The sequence below is a fragment of the Schistocerca americana genome, chromosome 3 (genome assembly GCF_021461395.2).
Source record: "Schistocerca americana isolate TAMUIC-IGC-003095 chromosome 3, iqSchAmer2.1, whole genome shotgun sequence".
NCBI classification, from domain to species: Eukaryota; Metazoa; Arthropoda; class Insecta; order Orthoptera; family Acrididae; genus Schistocerca; species Schistocerca americana.
In genome coordinates, this window is record NC_060121.1 from 770,910,777 (window position 1) to 770,931,234 (window position 20,458).

Below are 20,458 nucleotides of genomic sequence, written 5' to 3' on the forward strand. Positions count from 1 at the left end.
TAGCTATTGCTAACATAGTTTATGACCACAGGTAATATGGGAGATCAACAATGGCACAATGCTTCCATACACTCTTAGGGGTTGCAGATAAAACAGATTCCATGTCATCCCTTAGCCGTAACGCTAAATCCGGACCTCAGACTCGGCTCAGCTTGGTGGGAAAGAATGGTGGGCACTGTAAAGTGTTGCCTACGGAAGGTATTGGGACTCGCAAAGCTCACTGAGGAACAACCGAACACCACCTTGATCAGTATTGAAGCCGCGAAGAACAATGTGTTTATTGATTGTAGTTACCGTCGGATCTATGTCAACCGACTGTTCAAACTGCTCCCAGAATCGCGCCCATGTCTCGATATCGCCTGAAAAAGGCTCAAGTTTGATCAGCAGAAGTTTTACTGAAGCTGTGGGAACAGTCATTGTTACAGACTGTACTGGCGGATTGTCGGGAATCTTTATGTCTGCTACCGATATCGCAAGCTGTTTCTCTATTTTGTGAGACAATCGAGAAATTGTGAGTTTCGCGGTGTCTATATAATCTTCGCATTTAAGAACATCTTCTTCGTATTCATCATCGGCCAACAACTCGTGAATATCCTCATCTAATTTAACGAGGCGGTCCAGAACGCTTCCCAATCTGTCATTGTAATATTTATAATCCGCGATTTCCGATGTGTCGGACAACCTTGCAACTTCCGCTACGACTCGCGTAATGTTTGCTCTTTCTCTCATACGTTTTCTCTTTAGAGAGTGTAATTGTGCTTCTGGTTTGTGGTCTGTCATGTCCACTCCGTCCGATTACTCAAAAAGTTTAAAGCAGTGTCGGCTAGTGATCAGCTGGTCCTAGTAAGGCGTTATCTTTGGATCGCTAGTCGAAGTAGTTCAACTGATGGTCGCTAGATGGCAGCACTAGTCATAAACAATCTACAGGCGTAGCGTAGGATCTGATAATTCGTTAAATCGCTAATCGAACAGCTACAATAGCAGTACACAGCGGCAATAATGTAATCAGTTGCCTTTACAAATGGCATTACAAAACATGTTGCGTGATAATTCAATTGAACTTAGGTGTGTATGCAGGCAGTTTTTGTCGAAGAGCGTGTTGCGTGGTGTGACAAATCGCTGCAGTAAACCCCGTCGTAGTATTGCCGCGTGACGTGCGTCCAGAATTCGTGTTTCACAACGGCAATCGTGGAAATTGTCTCGGCAAAGTCTATCCCGGGTTTCGGCACCAAAATTCTTATGTCGTGAATCCCAGTAGAGCAGCAATTAGCAGTCTAACAACACTTTATTTCATAGTCACAGAACATACAATACAACAAGTCAAAGATACATTGTCCTAAGAGTAAACAAACAGTCCCTCACTTGGCCGAAGTACATCACTCTGTGACAAGGCTACTTCTTTTTTGTCACTGTTATTCGCTTAAATTACTCCATTTACAGTAGTTCTTGACACACAGCATGGATTACAGACCCTCTACATGCTGTATGGCCTATTCACATATGCATTTAATATGACCCATTCATACCTCGAATTTTATTATTGTCATCTACATTACTTTTTATAGTGTATAGTATATCATTTTGAGTGACTCTGTAACAGACACCTCGCACCCAATAATGCTTGCAGGGAGTTTTCCTAGGTGGGAGGCTGGACTGACATGCTCTCTGTCTTGGATGCCAACTGAGGAGCTAGTCAAGTGAGAAGTAGCACCTCCAAGGCAAAGAAAGCCGACAATGGCCAGGAATGCAGTGTGCTGACCCCAAGCCCCTCCATATCATAATACAATGATGTCATTTGCAGAGGATGACATAGCAGACAACTGGTCCAACTGGCCCATCAGAGTAAGAACATGGAGCTTTGCTTTACTTTGCCTTGACTTTTGTAAACAAAATGTTGTCCACATTAAAATTGTTTATGGTCAGTTGGTAGAACCAAATTCAAATTAATCTAATACAATATTCTGTTCAAGATTAACTGACATCGGTAGAAAAACATTAAGAATAATTAGTGAGTGGTAATGGAATATGGTTAACTGTACTACCTGCACTGTTTTCATGAAGTCGTCACATTGCTGTGATGAGCTTTTACAAGAACATTTGTATTTTGAAAGCACAGGATGAATCTCATTTTGTCTAAATTCAAATATACGTGGGTGAATTAAAGGAGACCAACTACCCAAAAAACAGGCACAACTAGAGTGCAGCACATGGAAACAAAACATACAATCATAGCAAATCTCAAGCTTCTAGAACTAGCAGGTCACTTGTATTTAAAGGACAGATGCCAGTTAGAAAAACAGTAAATTAAGACTATTATAGTGTTAAAGTGAAGGAAATGTCAGTATATAACCAAGAATTGATAGAATACATAAAGTGGAAAATAGGAACATTATTATAACTTTAGGATACAACTGATGAGATTTAACAATACACTTCCTGCAAAGTGTCAATCTCTCTTCAGGTAACCTGTCCCCCTAAAAAAAGTATTTACTTATATATACATTCTTTTACATGCACCTCATTTCTTAAACTAGACATAAATTCTGAGCTTAAGATTAAAAATATTGTGTTTTTGGAAGGCTCTGCTCCAGCCATCCACCCTATGATGACCGGAAGCATGAATTGCACACACACCATTCTTATAAGTAAGAAATTATAGCTACCATTCATGTCATACTCATTTAATCCTGAACAGCAGTATAATATTTATCATTGTTTTATGCTTCTGAATAACAATACTGTACATACCTCATTGAGAGAAGCTGCAATGGCTGCCATTTGGCTGGACAAACCACTTGTCGTGGGACGTGACTGAGCAGCTCGCTCTGCTGCAGGCATTCCCTTTCCTAGACTTGCTAACTGCTGTTGGGTCATTGATGGTGTAACAACAGATCCTGTTGTAGATCCAGGGGCACTTTGGGGAACAAGCTGTGGAACTTGTGCTGTAGGACAAGGCAAAGCTGCTGAGCTAACAGTCTGAGAAAGACCTGGGGAGGGACCTGAAACTGAAACACTGTCTGAACCTTGGCCTGCTGCAGATGGGACAACAGAAACTCTTGGAGCAGCTGCTGCATTTGAGAATTGGGTCTGGAGAGTGAACTGGGAGGTAGCCGATGGAGGTGTCTGTGCACCAGGAGTTGTGTTGCCACCTGCAACTCTTGCTTTCACCTGATCTGAGAACTGCGCAGTGGGAGATACTGCCAGGCCATTGTTGAACTGACTAGTTGTCACTGCTGCAGTTGCACTTGTTGGCGGTACAAATGAAGCTGTACTCGACAAATTTGATGTTACGGAAGTTCCTGTGGGGCTAGGACCAGGTGGTCCTACGACCAACTGTTGCTGTTGTGGTGGTTGAGGTGGCTGTTGTGGCTGCTGCTGCTGCTGCTGCTGCTGCTGTGTGGGTTGTGCTGGGAACTGCAGACGAGTTGGCTGTTGAAGTCCTGTTAATGTTCCTCCATGAGGGACACCTAAAAATGAAAAAGGAATTTTTTATCCACCAGAAAATGAAACTTCTATGTAACAAAGTTTTTGAACTTGAGCTCTAGTATGATATTTTAAAAATATAATATTCTTCTGTGTTAGAGGAAAAGGGAAATTAAGATACAATACATAGATAAAGAGGGTAGAAAGAAATTTTTGTTTGTTTCTGCAACAATAGTAGGACTGACAAAGGTGAGAGCTTCACTTCAACATATGAAAAGTTAAAACATTAACTATTGGGATAACCAAACATGTACTCAATGAAATCAGCAACCATTATAAAGCCAGCAACCAAATGCGTAAGGTTATGAAGGCCATATTTGAAAGGGTTTATTCTGCAACTTAAGGCCATGCATTATATGTTCTGCCACATACAGCATTTACGAGCACCATATGGACTATTTGAACAGAGACTTTTGTGGGAGGCTCAGTCTTAGCAGCTCACCTGGTGCTGCAGCTGTGGGTCGTATTTGTACATTTGATGGCACTGTTGGGGCCGTCGGCCTCAGTTGAGGTTGTGGCTGTTGCTGTTGCTGCTGTGGTTGCGGTTGCTGCTGCTGCTGTTGCCGCTGCAGTTCCTGTTGCTGCTGTTCTTTACGTCGCTGTCTTTTCTCCTCTGCACAAAATTTATAAGAAATCATTTCCAATTCATTGTGCCCAGACTAAAAGTATTCTGTTTATACAGTGTAATTAGTAATGTAAACTTTGCTGATATTTAATCACAGAAAGAATTTCCATTTTGCTAACAAGCGGAAGACCTTAGACATGGTCAATCAATTTGGCTTGTATTTGGTAGAAAGGAAGATGCAAAGCACCCCCAGTTTTTGAGAAAACCACCCCTCAAGTTCATGACTCTGTAATGAATCTTACCTCCTCTGAACTTTTGTACTTCAACTGAAATGTTCGAGTCTATATTCGTTCAACCTGACTTGAGTTAATTTTTACACTTAAATTATATATTACACATCTAAAGACAATTTTGCACATCTCAGCAACACTTTTTTCTGGTAACATAATTTCATATTTCATACCAATCCATTTGTAGTCGAATTAAGTTAGGTGATGCTGAAGGAATTAGATTAGGAAATGAGACACTTAAAGTCGTAGATGAGTTTTGCCATTTGGGGAGCAAAATAACTGATGATGGTCGAAGTAGAGAGGATACAAAATGTAGACTGGCAACGGCAAGGAAAGCATTTCTGAAGAAGATAAGTTTTTTAACGTTAAGTATAGATTTAAGTGTCAGGAAGTCATTTCTGAAAGTATTTGTATGGAGTGTAGCCATGTATGGAAGTGAAACATAGACGATAAACAGTTTGGACAAGAAGAGAATAGAAGCTTTCGAAATGTGGTGCTACAGAAGAATGCTGAAGATTAGATGGTAGATCACATAACTAATGAGGAGTTATTGAATAGAATTGGGGAGAAGAGAAATTTCTGGCACAACTTGACTAAAAGAAGGGATTGATTGGTAGGACATGTTCCGAGGCATCAAGGGATCGCCAGTTTAGTATTGGAGGGCAGCATGGAGGGTAAAAATCGTAGAGGGAGACCAAGAGATGAATACACTAAGCAGATTCAGGTTGTAGTAGGTACTGGGAGATGATGAAGCTTGCACAGAATAGGGTAGCATGGAGAGTTGCATCAAACCAGTCTCTGGACTGAAGATCACAACAACAACCAATCCGTTTAGCAACACTGATCTTGAACCATCAAAATTAATACTCAACAAATGTTAACTCTGAGTCAAAAACCAATTGCAGTGAAACTAATATTATTAAGTTTTAATTTTCACATAAACAAAGCTTCTGTTTTCATTTTTAATGTCTCTAATTTTATTATTGATAATTCAGTCAACAACTATATAGACAGGAAGTTGATAGTTTTTATACTGTGAAAATCTGCAACCTTCATTATCAATTATTAGGTGCATAAATCTTTATATACATAATTATTCTCAAAAAACATTATGTAAATAATACCTGACAAGTAATTTTAATGAAGACAGTCATAACAAAACTAATTTGAATCATATACTGTTGTAGAAGGATCTGGAAGCTGTGTACGAAATACTTATAGAAATTTTAGGCACCATATGTGGCTTAACAGTTTCAGTTATTATCGAGATAGGTTAATGTATCTACCAAGTTCTTTGTGTTGTGTTGAAATGTTGTGCAATGCATTTATATAACAAGTGGTGGTGTAGAAAGTGTCAAGAATTCATTAATAAATACCAATGATGTCAAAAAGCAACAACATTCCAGGGGTGGGGTGGAGTGGGGTGGTGTGTTGAGCCAATATCTTAGAATCTTTCATTTTAGGTTGTACACAACTGACCTGCCAACAAATATGAGCCAAACTGGTTGACCGTGTAGGAGGCTTTGCCCTTGTAAGGGTGCTGTTATAGTCAAGAGAGGGGGATAAATGGACCACCATCTATCACCAGTGATTGAGTTATCCAAATTATGAGCTATAAGATTAAAATTGCATTTTCAAGTAGAAACTGGGTGTGTTATGAAGGAAACTATTTACTTACCATAACTAGTGCAGCGGTTGTACACTAAATAATATGTTAAAGCAAGCACTTGATGCTGAAAGGCTACGCAGGAATAAACAAAGTTGTTTACATTTCAACAAGAGTCGTGGCACAAACTGATACCCTTCAGCATATTTTAATGTAATCTCTGGTAGCACAGGTATAGTTAGTTGGTTTAAAAGAGGGGGCAAGGAACCAAACTACGAGGTCACCAATCCCTTGTTCCTTATAAAACAATGCCACAAGTGTGAGAATAACACAGACGAGGCATACAACACAAAACGGAAAGAAAGGAAAAACCACAAGAACGAAGGAAAGGCAAAGAACACTAAAAGGAAAACAAGAAAGCAGATTGCAGTGGCTGGCTGACCACGAGAATAAATAGAAGCCAGCCACTCTGCAACACATTGAAACCTTCACCCTAAAAGCACTAGAGTGGAGGACACAGAGGGACAAATGAAATGCGCTAAAACTTAGATCAAATGATAAAACCCACCCTCACAAATGAAATGTAGAACTAAATCAGCCAGTGAGGCTTTGTCAGATGAAATTAGTGGCAAGAGGTAACCATGGGTCGCCCAAGCGTGGCCAATGCGGAGCCGGCAGGGGACAACTGATTCCCTGTGAGAGGCCCGCATGGAAGACTTCCACATATTTGTAGCCTTCTTAATGACACGCAGTTCGTTGTGTGTACTGTTATGCCATTCCATCTCCCAAAGCAAAAATACCCTACGACGTAGGACAGAACGCAGGTCAGGTTCAGAGGTTCCCATCTCCAGAAGCGGTTTCCGTGTAGCCTGTTTGGCCAGCCTGTCGGCAAGTTTGTTGCCTGGGATGCCGACGTGTCCTACGGTCCACACAAACACCACTGAACGATGGGACCAGTCCAGGGCATAGATGGACTCCTGGATGGACCCAACCAAAGGATGGCGAGGGGTAGCACTGGGTGATAGCCTGTAGGCTGCTCAAGGAGTCAGTACTAAGAAGAAACGATTCCTCGGGGCACAAACGGATATACTGAAGGCAAGAGATATGGCCCCCAGCTCTTCAGTGAATACACTGCAGCCAGTGGGCAAGCAATGCTGTTAAATGTGTCCTCCATGGACATATGCGAAGCCGATGTGAGCGTCAGCCATCAAGCCGTCGGTGTAAACCACTTCATGGTTTCAGTACTTGTCAAGAATCAAGAGGAAGTGGCAGGGGAGAGCCATGGGGTTAACTGAGTCCTTAGGGCCACGTGAAAGGTCCAGGCAAAGCGGCCTAGGTGTACACCACAGAGGTGTATGTGAATGGACCTCAAAAGTATAGGTGTTAAGGCAAGGACTCCAGTTCGGAAAGAAAGGATCGGACACAAACTGCAACTGGAAGCCCTGACCTGGGCCGCCGATGCGGGAGATGAACCGCCATGGGTGTGAAAAGGAGACGATGATTTGGATGCATAGGAGAACTACGAACGTGTGCTACATAACTGGCCAGCAGTTGTGCACACCTAACCTGCAATGGAGGCACTCCGGCTTCCACAAGGACACTGGTCACCGTACTCATCCTAGGAGCTCCTGTCACTAGCCAAACGCCACAGTGGTGCACTGGGTAGAGTAAACACAATGCTGAGGGTGCCGCTGAACCATAAACCAGACTCCCATAGTCAACGTGGGATTGAACAAGGGCTCAGTAGAGCTGCAGAAGCGTAGAGCGATCTGCACCCTAGGCAGTGGAGGGTATTGAGGTGCTGCTAACACTTCCGCTTAAGCTGATGAATGTGAGGAAGCCAAGTCAATTGGGCATCAAAAACCAGTCCTAAGAATCGATACGTCTCCACTACAGTGAGTAGATCGTCATTAAGGTAAAGTTCTGGTTGTGAATGAATGGTATGACACCAACAAAAGTGCATAACACATGACTTTGTGGTGGAAAACTGGAAACCATGGGCTATAGCCCATGACTGTGCCTTGTGGATGGCTCCCTGTAGGCACCAGACCATTAATGGTCACTAAAAATAGAGACACACTCAATACAGAGCCCTGCGGGGCCCCATTCTCCTGGATATGGGTGGAACTATGGGAGGCACCAACTTGGAGATGGAGAGTATGAGGCAACGGGAAATTCTGGATAAAAATCGGGAGTGGGCCTCCCACTGGTATAATGTGGCAAGGATATGATGTCGCCAGGTCGTGTCATATGCTTTTCGTAAATCAAAAAAGACAGCAACCAGGTGTCGGCATCTGGAAAAGGCTGTTCGGATGGCAGACTCTAGGGACACAAGATTATCAGTGGTAGAGTGACCCTGGCAGAAGCCAGACATGGAGCCAGTAGGCCACGTGACTCCAGAACCCAACCCAACCGCCGACACACCACACGTTCCAGCAGCTTACAAAGAACATTGGTGAGGCTGATGGACTGACAGCTATTCACATAAAGTGGGTTTTTACTGGATTTGAGCACCGGAATGATGATGCTCTCCTGCCATTGCGATGGAAAGACATCCGGTTGAAGATGACGAGGAGATGTCACTTTTACAATGTGTATACATGGACAAGGAAAAAAATCCCTGACTTTTCCCGGATTTCCCGGTTGAAAAACATTTTCTCCCAGATGAAAATACACTTTTTCCGTGTTAAGTGACAGTATACTTTTCCTCGGCACTGTAAAACTTATCAGTCCTTTGATTGTTTATGGTTTTATACACAGACGTAGAATTACCCGGCAATTTAGAAAATGGAACTCAGGGGACAAACACGTTTCGGAAAGATCTTTGATGTACAGCAACATGTATGCTACGTATTTCCTGTTACGAAAGTATAAATTCGAATTCCACCAAACGCCGCATGTTACTTTCCGAAGCATTGAAATTGAGATTGCAACGCGCTTTCGAAAGCCAGGCACAGCTCATGTCACGTGATCTCGCCAGCTGAAGACAGCATAGGACGCGTGATGTAGTCAGCCAATAGCAAGATCACTCTTAAGTAGCGCGAACTCACAAATAAGGAAAGTTAATTGGTTTAATGGTTTAAATGGCTCTGAGCACTATGGGACTTGAGGAAAGTTAATTGTTTAAATTAATATACACATTGTTGCTACAAGAAAAGGTAAGTTTCCACATATAATATTAGTCTCGAAGATTAATGAGCTGCAAGAGAAGCTAAGCTTCCACATATTATGCTCATCTCTTTTCCGCATGTTACACTTTAAGATACATCACATAAATGTGTCAGTAAAATTTTTAATAACGACGTAAATGTCTGATCTTCTGGGCTCAAAATTCTTCTAGATGGTCGTCCCCAAAGAGTTGATTTTTAAATGAGAGTCAAACGCTCTGTGATTTAAGAAATTCATGGTACATTCTCGCACATAGTTCATCTTGCATAAAGGGAAATTAATTTTCAAAGTAACGCTTTTCAAACCACCATTTGCAATATTTTCCTGTGACCTGTTAGAAATAGGTTCGGCTCAGCAGTTGCCAGAGAGTGCCAGATAACAGGTGTCACTGCACTTGCGCAGCTACGATAACGCAGGAAGGCCGTATGTTCGTACGTGTAAAACATTAAAAGATCTTGCATTAAAACGAATCTAATGTAAACAGCTGTCACGTAACTCCCATCGGAGGCAATTTGATATTAAGAAGCATTGCATAGTCTTGCTAAAGCCTTTGACACACTTTGCTGTTGGCAGACGCTTGTATGTGCATTTCCTTTGTGACTTAAGTTTTATTTTCGTTTTTTTCCCCTCTCGTTCATGTTTTGTTCCTGGAGTATTATTCTGCAGAAGCGGGATACAGTAATATTCTTTGTTAGAGTATTGGTTCTTACCAGTCAAAACCCCAAAAATTAAACTCAAAACTAAAACAATGAAAAATTCCTGGAATTCTAAAAAATTCCCAGGTTTTTCCCGGTTTTCTCCCGGATAAAAAAATTCCCGGGTTTTTCCCGGATCTCCCGGTTGTCCCGGGTCGTATACACCCTGTTTTAGTCAGATGAGAGATGAAACTTCCTGGCAGATTAAAACTGTGTGCCCGACCGAGACTCGAACTCGGGACCTTTGCCTTTCGCGGGCAAGGTCCCCAGTTCGAGTCTCGGTCGGGCACACAGTTTTAATCTGCCAGGAAGTTTCATATCAGCGCACACTCCGCTGCAGAGTGAAAATCTCATTCTGGAAGCAGATGAGAGATGTTTAATCATCTGACTGTGGATCCGATCTGGTCCAGAAGCTGTGTTGGGTCAATGAGCAAGGGCACTGAGGAGTGCCCACTCTGTAAATGGGGCATTATAGGATTCACTGTGGCATGTAGTAAACGAGAGGACTTTCTCTTCCAGCCACCGTTTGAGAGTGCAAAAGGCTGGGGATGGGGGGGGGCCTGAGCAGCCTATATCCATTTTGCCTGAGGGTCCAGCGAGATCTAGGTCCTCAGCGGATGCCAGAATCTCCACCTCATCCGCAGATGCAGAGCTTGGAGGTAGCGGTGGTGTGGGAGCCACCGCAATTACCTTGGTCTTGGGGACCTTCTATTTGGGTTTCTCTCGCTGTTCCTTGGCTTTCCCTGGCTGAGAGGACTTCACTGATTCAGTCTCCGGGACTGAGGATGAGCATGAAGCCCTGCGACCAGCTGTTTTTGGGCTCTTCTGCCACTGGCGGGTGTCATGTTTCCCACTAGCAGAAACCTGGGAAGGGAGTGACCCATGGGACCCCTTCCTAGCAAGAGCAGCTGAAGAAGTTGTACGCTTCTCCGGCTTAGAAGTGGGGATGGACATCCCTGACGGTTGGGTGAGAGGGGGGGGGGGGGGGGGGGGGGTGTTACTCCTAAAGTAGATGGTGCAGGAGCAACAGGGAGGGAAGTGCCCCCCACCATCAAGGGGGCAGGTGTAGTCTTCTGGCTCTAAGAAGTGACTGGGTTGGCGGAGCTGATGGGGCTAGAACTGTTGTAGCGGTGGCATAAGACAATGTCATGCGTACAGGATGTAGGCTTAAAATTTCCTCTTAGCGTCAGTGTAGGTAAGTTGGTCCAGGGTCTTGTACTCCACGATTTTCCTTTCTTTCTGAAGAATCCTGCAGTCTGCTGAGCAAGGCGAATGGTACTCTCCACTGTTGACACAGATAGAAGGTGGGGCACATGGAGTATTGGGATGTGAAGGGCGTCCGCAATCTCGACATGTGACGCTGGAAGTACAGCGGGAAGACATATGACCAAACTTCCAACATTTAAAGTAGTGCATTGGGGGAGGGATATATGGTTTTACATCACAGCAGTAGAGCATCATCTTGACCTTCTCGGGTAACGTATCACCCTCAAAGGCCAAGATGAAGGCACCGGTGGCAACCTGATTATCTCTCGGACCACGGTGGACGTGGTGAATGAAACATACACCTCGCTGTTCTAAAATGGTGTGCAGCTCATAACGGACTGCAAAAGAAGGTCCCTGAGAAATATGATACCCTGGACCATATTTAAGCTCTCATGGGGTGTGATGGTTACAGAAATATCCCCCAGCTTGTCACAAGCGAGTAATGACCATGACTGGGCAGAGGATGCTGTTTTGATCAAGACTGACCCAGATCTCATTTTGGACAAGCCCTCCACCTCTCCAAACTTGTCCTCTAAACGCTCATCAAAAAAACTGAGGCTTCATCGTCATGAAAGTTTCCCCATCAGTTCTCGAACATAAAAGGTACTGGGGCGAATAAGAGCTGCTGCCATCCTTAGCCTGACGTTCCTCCCATGGTATGGCAGGGAGGGGATCGATTTGGGGTCGTACTTGTGTGCATTGAATTGAGCTCGTGAATGCTTAGAGACTGCTGGTGTTTGACTACCAGCAAGAGACGATGTACTACACTTCATCGTGCGTCATCCACCCTGATGCCACCCACTCCGACCAGGGACTCTCCCCAAGGGCACCACCCAGCTGCAGCAAAGGCCAGCTGGCAGGATGGTCATTGCAGGGAGTCCTGATGCCCCAGGGGGATGGGCATTTACCCCTTGGCATATGTCGGGAGTTAACGGTGCAGGCATCATCAGAGCGATCCCTGTGTGGTCAGGGGGCTACAACCAATCAACAGGGTAAAAGGTGGCCCCACCACAACGGACTGCCTACCATGCTGGATATCAGGTGCAACCAAGCAAACAAGTCCATTTTTGTCAGTGTAGAAAACAATACTGCACAGTTGATGGAAAAATACGCGCCCAGGAGGGTGACCTCACCCATCACCTGGAGAATGAGTGGAAGTGCAGATCCACGTCGACAAAAGATGCCATAGGTCTCAGTGCATGATGGACATGATGCACCTTGTAAAGCGACCATCCCCAATCGGCTCGCTCTTCGGGAAAATTTTGAGAAATTGAGGTCAAATCCTACAGGGGACCATCACATAAAGGCCGAAACATGTGATACTCCTTTTGGTCGCCTCTTACGACAGGTAGGAATACCTCAGGCCTATCCTAACCCCCGGACCCGCAGGGGGAGAGCATAGTTAGTTATCACACGGTATTCCCAAGACATCAGATGATATATGCTGGGCAATTAGAAGCAGTTATTGTTTATGGTCCCATTCCCAACAGTCGTAACCTGGTTCGATGTGCATGCAGAGGGCGACACCTGCAGCACCTGCCGGTAATTATATATTTATATGTGCATACTTGGGCCTCCGATTTCAGTCGTCAAATGTTATTTCAGACTTTATGTTGTTTCCTTGTGTTCCTATAGAGAAAACAAGCGGTGATCAGAGAGGGTAGTATCTTTCTGTGTTCTTAATCCTGAGGATTTATAGCCGTTCAGCACTACTTTGGAGGTTCTTCTTCAGTTGCTCACCCAACAACAGCAGTGTACTGCAGCCGTATTGGATGATTGTTGGCTACACTGAACCAGACCACTAGTGGATCACCCGCCACCATTCACTGGCCTTGCCCCCCCTCCTGATGAAGCCACCAAAGACTGGGACACTTACAAGAAGTGGCTTCGCCAACATTTCATTTCATATCATTCCACGTGGTCAACAAGGAGATCTGTAAGGCTTTTTTCTTATCATGGATGTCACCTCGTATATATCAATTACTGTGCTAGTTAAATCCTCTACAGGAACCAGCATTCTTTCATTTGACGAAATGTGTCTTTTCTGTCCTCCTCCTACCAAAACCATATACATGGAGCTCTTCCAATGTCATCTGCAGCTGCAGCAACTGTAACAAGCTTGTAAGGCCAAGCTTCATGGCCACAGTCATAAATGACACTTTATCACAGCTAAGTCTCAGGAGTCATATGTGGACACCATGGTCAACAACGCAATCATTCCTTCGGCCCCTAAAAAGGTAGTCTGTCAATATGCCCTTCAGTCTGAGGACTCTATGTTGGAATAAGTTTTGAATACTGCACAGTTGTTCCAGTTTTCTCGAGCCACTGGCTGCCAGTTAAAGGTTTGGAATGATGTAGCCATTGTTGACAACGTATGCTCTCGGCATGTGGAGCCTTGCACGCTGGAGGAGGAGGAAGTGGCCACAGTACAAACAGGTTCAACAAGTCGCTGCAAGCAAAGAAGTCATCAGCAGCACGAACAACAAATGCTTCTTTCAATGTGTCCCACTTGTTTCATACAGCACGAAAAGGCGGCCTGTCCCAGGTGGAGGACCACTTGCCACAAAGGTAGAAAGAAAGGTCACATAGCAGCATTATGTCTCCTCAAAGGAATCAATGGACCTGGATATTCAAGCCATTTTGTCAATGCCCCCCATCCCCGCATTACGTCATTGGGAGTGATTCAACTGATTTCCACAAGTGAGTGGGCTATGCCCCCAGTGACAGTAAAGAAACTGTAGTCAGCTTTGGCTTTGTAGGGACTTCAGGTCCCCTCCCTGGCCAAGAGAAATTGTTCACTATGTTGGGTGAGGGTTATTTCTTTTCAAATATTGACTTGCCCCAAGCCTACCAACCAATTCCGTTGCACGAGTTATCAAAAAGGTTGTTTTAGGCCTCCACTAGTATTAGCATTTAATGTTTGGGTTTGCTAGTGCACCAGCCATCTTACAACATTTTTTGGAGCAGATCACGACAGTTGTTCCCCGCAGCATTAACTTTCTTAATGATACTGCCATGATGGGTGTAACCACGAAGGATCACCTACGCAACCTCTGTTCTTTGTTTAATGTTCTAGAGGGTGTTGGCCTCAAATGTGATTTCACCAAGTCTCAGGTTTTTAAGCCTTCCATTGTTTATTTGGGTATTGAAATTTCTCAGCAGGGTGTGCACCACACGGAACTGCACATCGCCAAAATTACAGCTTTGTCCCTTCCATTACATTTACAAGAACTGCAGGCATTCCATGACAAAGTGGTACGCTATCACAAGTTTAGTTCCAGATCAGCTACTGTCACCTGTGCCATGCACCTGTTGCTTTGGAAAAATACTCCTCCTGTTAGGTCTACAGCCTGTGAGCATGTTCTCGTGCAAGTGGAAGTCAGTCTTCATTCGGTACTGTGTCTATCAACATTTCAACCCAGCAAGTGTATGGTCCTGGCCGAAGACATGTCTGAGTACTGGGTGGAGGTGGTCGTGGCCCATGCCCATTCCGATTGCTTCAAACAGCCTCTTGCCTCTGCATCACAAACACTCAACTCTGCTCAACAAAATTATTCTCAGATGGAAAAAGAAGCCCTCACTATCATCTATGCTGTGAAGAAATTTCATGTGTTCTTGTATGGTGCAAAATTTCATTTAATAACCAACCATATGCCCTTGGTTTCCCTGCTTATCCCATACGCATCCTTCCGGGATCTTCAGTGTTGGGCTCTGTTCTTGTGCTGGTACAACTATGAAATCTACTTTTCAAAATACTTCACAACATACAAACACAGATGCTGTCCCTTGGCTACACATGGACCCTGACCCTTTGTTTGGACAAAGCAGCTGCTTTGTTTTCAACTGGATACAGAGGCGAAGCACACGGCAGATAGTTTTTCTATCCACAATTTCCATATTGTTTCTGGTGTGGCAGGGGATCCAATGCTCCGGCAGGTCGTGAGCAAGATACAACGGGGTGGCCCGACCATCTGACAGGCCAGGCATCTCAATTATTACGCATTGCGCCCCATTGTCTCTCCCCATTGGATGGTGTTATTCTCTTGTTGACAGGTGGATTTACCCACCACATCACGATTCCAGCAGCAGCAGAGAGGTCCACTGTTTAATGAGTCCACATTGCACTTGTTGGTTCTTTCTAGACTCTTCCTGTATGTTGGCAACTGATGTTTTCTTTATGTCGTTCGTCATCCACCAGCAACAGCAGATGTGACAGTCACGAACCTCCAAAGATGTTCTCCATCAAAGGCTTGCCTTGCAATTTGGTTTCGGACAACGGTTCTCAGTTCATTGTACAATTGTTCACGGACTTCTGTACCCACAATACCTTTTGCCATGTGTCAGCACCACCTTTCCAATCACAGTCGAACGGACATTTAAGAAACAGATGTGAAAATACATGGCAGATTCTCCCACTTTTTCTTAAGCTCATACAGAACAACAACGATTGGGGCCAAGAGTCCTGCCGGGCAACTGCATGGCCGTCAATCGCTGATGCTGCTCAACCTCTTACTGCCCAGCAGGTGTCCCCCAGCAGCGCCAATTTCATGGAAGTTCACGCCCAACATAATTGTATGGAGAGTGTCCCACTGGATTCCAACTGTTGTCCGAACCCGGTGCGGACACCATGTCTTCATAGTTTGCACCAACATCAGCTCCCAGCACACCACCAGAACCAGTTTTGCCTGAGGATGGGCACAGAGCCCGCTCTGCAGGCTTTGGATTCAACACCGCCCACTCATCCACTGCCACCCTCTCATCCGGTGACGCCCTTTCATCCAGCACCCCCTGCTTACTCTTCTTCACCAGCCTGGCCCTCTGCCCCAGTGGTTGGGGCTTCATCTGCACCAACAGCAGTTCTGCTTCTTATGGTTCTGCTTCCTGCAGCCGGTGCTGGCCCCTCCCTCTGCACTGCCAGTAGCAGGGTTAACAGCAGTTCACTGTCTCCAGGACCTCTCCTCGCCACTTCACCATCATTGCTACCAGCACTGGTGCCCTCCATTGTGGACCCCGACTTCAGAATAGCCTCTCTTCCATTGTCAGACCTGTCTACCGGGCACACAGGATGATGGGATTACATCATCTCAGCAGTTGCAGCACTGTGAACCGACACACTTGATGTGTCCCCCCCCCCCCCCCCACCTTTCCCTAGGCAAGGGAGCAGGAGTGTATTTTTACAACTGGTTACTGCACATACTGTGGTCATAAATCAGAGCATGGACGCTATCGCCAACAGCACTCACCTGGTCTGCTGTGCACACACACTGCAACACAAATGGCGCGTGCTGGGAACTGTATCTTTATACATGCAAAATCGGGCCACCAAGCTCGGTTGTCAAATATATTCCAGTCATGTGATTACTCTTAATGTACTCCAGTCCCATTGCCACTCCATGATGCAATAAAACTTAGTTATTCAAGACTGTATGTTTCCTTGTATTCCTGATGAGGGCAATTACAATCAATTCCTTGAGTTTTGGAGGTTGTGGAGGTCATCAAAAGATTACATTTTAGCTTACTTTATATGAACTCTTCAAGCTAAATCTCTGATGGCAGGATTTCATGACCACACAAAGACTCAGATAAATGGCAAACAAAATTAACTAGAAAATATAAGTTACTGCTAAAAATGGATCAACGGTAGCTACTTCTGGAATGGGCTTACTAATGTGCTATGTGCTCTGGATGCAAAACTATTCTGATTTTACTTCTAGCAATTGTTTCCCTACCTCCATTAAACGGAATGTAGTGAACATGAACAGTAGAACTCTCCACTTAATTTATATATTAAAATATTTTACATTTGCAGTTACCCACTTTGGTACCTTCTAAACATAAAAACTCAAAAGGAAATTATCTTTGCAGCAACTGCTATAGCTACTTGCACCTAAATTCACAGGATACTCAATGATGATGATGAAACATGAAGGTAAGCTGTGGTCCAAAATATTTAATTTGTCATCACTCTTATATGTATTAATACAATACTCTGCAATACACAAATGCACATTTGTTCCGTGTAGAGTTTAGTTTTTTCGACTTGGCAGTCACAATCACAATAGTTATGAAGAGGGAAAGTACTTACCTAGTTCCTTCTGAATCTTGTATATCTTTTCAGCCAATAGGTGATAGTACTCAGACTAAAAAAAAAAAAAAAAAAATTATTACTATGGCATTAAAATACAGAAAAAAGAACAATATGAATTACTCTACATATCAGAGACTTTATTGGTTTTGAAATTGATTTTTATGTAATAACTAAATTACAACAAATTTTACTGCTATTTCAATTTAACCACAGCATGTAAAATTAATGTTTACATTTTTTTCCCCAAGGTAACATAAAACAAGCATATTTTGACACAAACTAGTTGCACAAATGTGTTTCCAATACATTACATGTTACAAAATTTCTTTCACTGTTCTTAATATGTTAAGGCTGTATTAGAATAAAACGATATGAACACAATTCCACTTACCCTAGAATTAGCCATTTCATACATATCTCCTTCTACTTTTCGAGCATACGCTACAAGGTTGTACATCCTCTTGTCCAACATAGCTTGTGGATCAGGAGTTGGAAAAATTGCCTGGACACTGAAAAGTAAGAAATACAAAAATGGAAATGAATCAAGGAGTGAGAGAAAGGCAGAAGGAGAAGAAAGGGAGGGGAGGGGGGGGGATGTACACAACCATTTCATTTCTTAAAACAAAAGAGGAAAAGAACAGAAAATACAGGAAAAGAACAGAAAATACAATGTTTTATATAAGCCAAAACAACTGCTACTACTCTTAACCAACCATGATGTCATTTGAAATCTAATTATAAAATGAAACAAAAGGAAATAAAAGAGTAAAAAGAGACAAGCAAACAAAACCAAGCAATCCCAACAAATGCAAGTCTCTTCAAAAATACTGCAAAAGGTGGTTAAAGTCTGTTATTGTAGATTTCCATCTCCTGTGCTTATTTAAATTACAACAAACAGACAAGGACAAAAAAATTATTTTATGGGCGAATTCATATTTTAATTTAGTTTCCATTTTCTGAGTGCCTGTCTTGCAATTACATTACATTTAATAGGCATAACATATGGAACACGTATGTTAATCTTATCAAAACCTATTCAAGAAAAAATAATTCTTCAACCAAATAATGTTGAAAGTTTTTCAAATGAAAGCACTGTTATAATTACTTAATACCCTTTTGACAGATTATGTTGTTGATCTGTCAATACTTCAGTACAGTGTGAAAGTAGCCACTCTGAGCCCACATCATCAGAATATGGAAGCTAACCCACCTTCAGCGCAATAGAAGCAAATTGCGAGTGATCAAGTCTCATTGCCCGCAAACATCTGAAACCATTTTCCTGCTGGTAGGGAAAGTTTCTTTACCATTAAGTAGTGACAGTATTTGTATCCTACAATACCAAAACATGACATTCCAGATATATGTGATTTATTTTTCGCCACTTCAGCAGTGATAAAATATATCATCATCTTCCATCTTCACCACCTCATCCTCATCCACAACCCCATCCTCCTTCTATTCCCAGTGTTGTACCAAGAGCCTATGGATGTGACCACAGAGTTGAACGGATCTTTTGCCATAAGAGTTATCAGCCAGTTTAAAGCTGCAACCAAATGTTGCCTTTCCCTCTACCTGAAGTATTAGTCTTTTCATATGGCTGAAAATTTTGCTCATTTTCCTCACACAAAATTGCTTTTTCCCCAATAACGAAACCACCATTAAGCAGTCTTACATTGAAAATAGAATCTTCTGAAAAGTAAGTATACAGTGTACACTCAAACTCTGTAACATGTTCTTTTAGAACCACAGCCTCATTAGTAACAAAATTTATCCCATCATTAGAAAGTGGATGTAACATATTCAGTGGCTGCATATGAAAACATTCAAATGCCATCATAGCAGAATTCCTCGACTTCTTCAAAATATTCTGCAACATAGCGACCGTTGAAAACAAAGAGTGACAGTATGTTAATACTAGATAATGATGAACCTTCTTCTCTAATCTTCTCTTCCCTTTTCTCTTCTCTCTCAAAAACCCTTAAAACAAATGCCTTCTCATTCTGGTATCCAGCAAATCGCTTCTTAGGCAGTCTTTAACTTTGAAAGTTCCTTCCAAAAAAATTTGTGAGTACATTTTAGCAAGTGTGGCTAGCACCAGACAGGGCTTAAGTGATCTTCAATTACTGCATTTGAAGTGCTGGCACACGTGTTCAAATATTAGGAAGTGTTTTAAAGTTTAATAATAACCTAAAAAAGACAAAGTTACACAGTTAATTTTCTGTTTGTTTGTAGGCACCTGCCCAAAAGAACTGGCAACACAGATTTCCACACCACAGTATGTCTGCTACAAGAGCCAAATCAACATGACACAGCCCCTCTCCAATTTATCAATGGGCTGTACAGTTTTGTTTCAGCTCCTCTAGTAAAGTGCTACAGTACTGTGGGGCACAGATTTCAATATGTACCAGGACTGCAGACATCTACACACTAACAAACAAACAAATTAAATAGAACACTTCATTTTTTCAAGGGGATCATTAAAATTTAATGACCATCCCTCATATTCACTTTGGATGTCAACAGAACAGAATAGAAAGGCACCATGATGTGGTGGTGTGTTCACAAAAGATGGAATATGAAGATAACATCACTTCGATCAGTGGAACACTGAAGGATGAAAGTGAGGTTACGAAGGAGTGCTAGTCTCACAATAAAGTCAGCATATAGTACAAACATTAAGGAACTAGCAATTGTGGTGCAGCATTACTGGCAAATACCAAAAAGACTCATAACGGATATTCTTGATAATGAAATACTTCTCTGTGCACTCTGCAATGCAGAAAACAAGAGTGTCTCTATGTGCTCAGGTTTAAATCGGCGCCACAGAGAATTGTGAAAGTCTCTTTGTGGAAACAATGAGGCCACTTACCAACAATTAGGAAACACATTAAAACAAAAGTGCACTTTCATTAAATTATATTTAAGTAAGTATTACAATACAAAACCATTAACTGTGTGATTTTTTTGAAAATCTTCAGGGTGAACTGTTTCCACTACTGCTTTACTCAAATTGTTTACAAATGAATCACTATCATGAAAATAATTTTCACTCATTCATTCCTCTAAAGGTTCTACAATCTCATCCTCAGAAAGGACTGTGCATAAAGAACTAGCCATTTCAACTTGACCGTAATAATTACAACCTCTCTCTCAACACACCTACTGCAGTTCAACAACAAGTTAACACAGGCCTCCCTAGATGGCAATACTATGCAGCACTGATGCCTAGTCAGAATGTGAACGCTATGAAAAATTGTATCAAATGAGGCTCATTGGAGTGGAAAACAAAATTTGCAA

At 42.9% G+C, this 20,458-nt stretch overlaps 1 protein-coding gene across 1 annotated transcript in view; it reads right to left on the minus strand.

Moving 5' to 3' along the window:
- Nucleotides 1–20,458, minus strand: part of LOC124607056 (histone acetyltransferase p300) — a 169,866-nt gene that overhangs the window by 83,365 nt on the left and 66,043 nt on the right. Inside the window, exons 11-14 of the mRNA XM_047139232.1 lie at nt 17,553–17,670; nt 17,159–17,213; nt 3,926–4,096; nt 2,749–3,467 (exon numbers count right to left, since the gene is read on the minus strand). Coding sequence (XP_046995188.1) covers nt 2,749–3,467; nt 3,926–4,096; nt 17,159–17,213; nt 17,553–17,670 — 1,063 coding nt within the window. The remainder of the gene's footprint in view (nt 1–2,748; nt 3,468–3,925; nt 4,097–17,158; nt 17,214–17,552; nt 17,671–20,458) is intronic.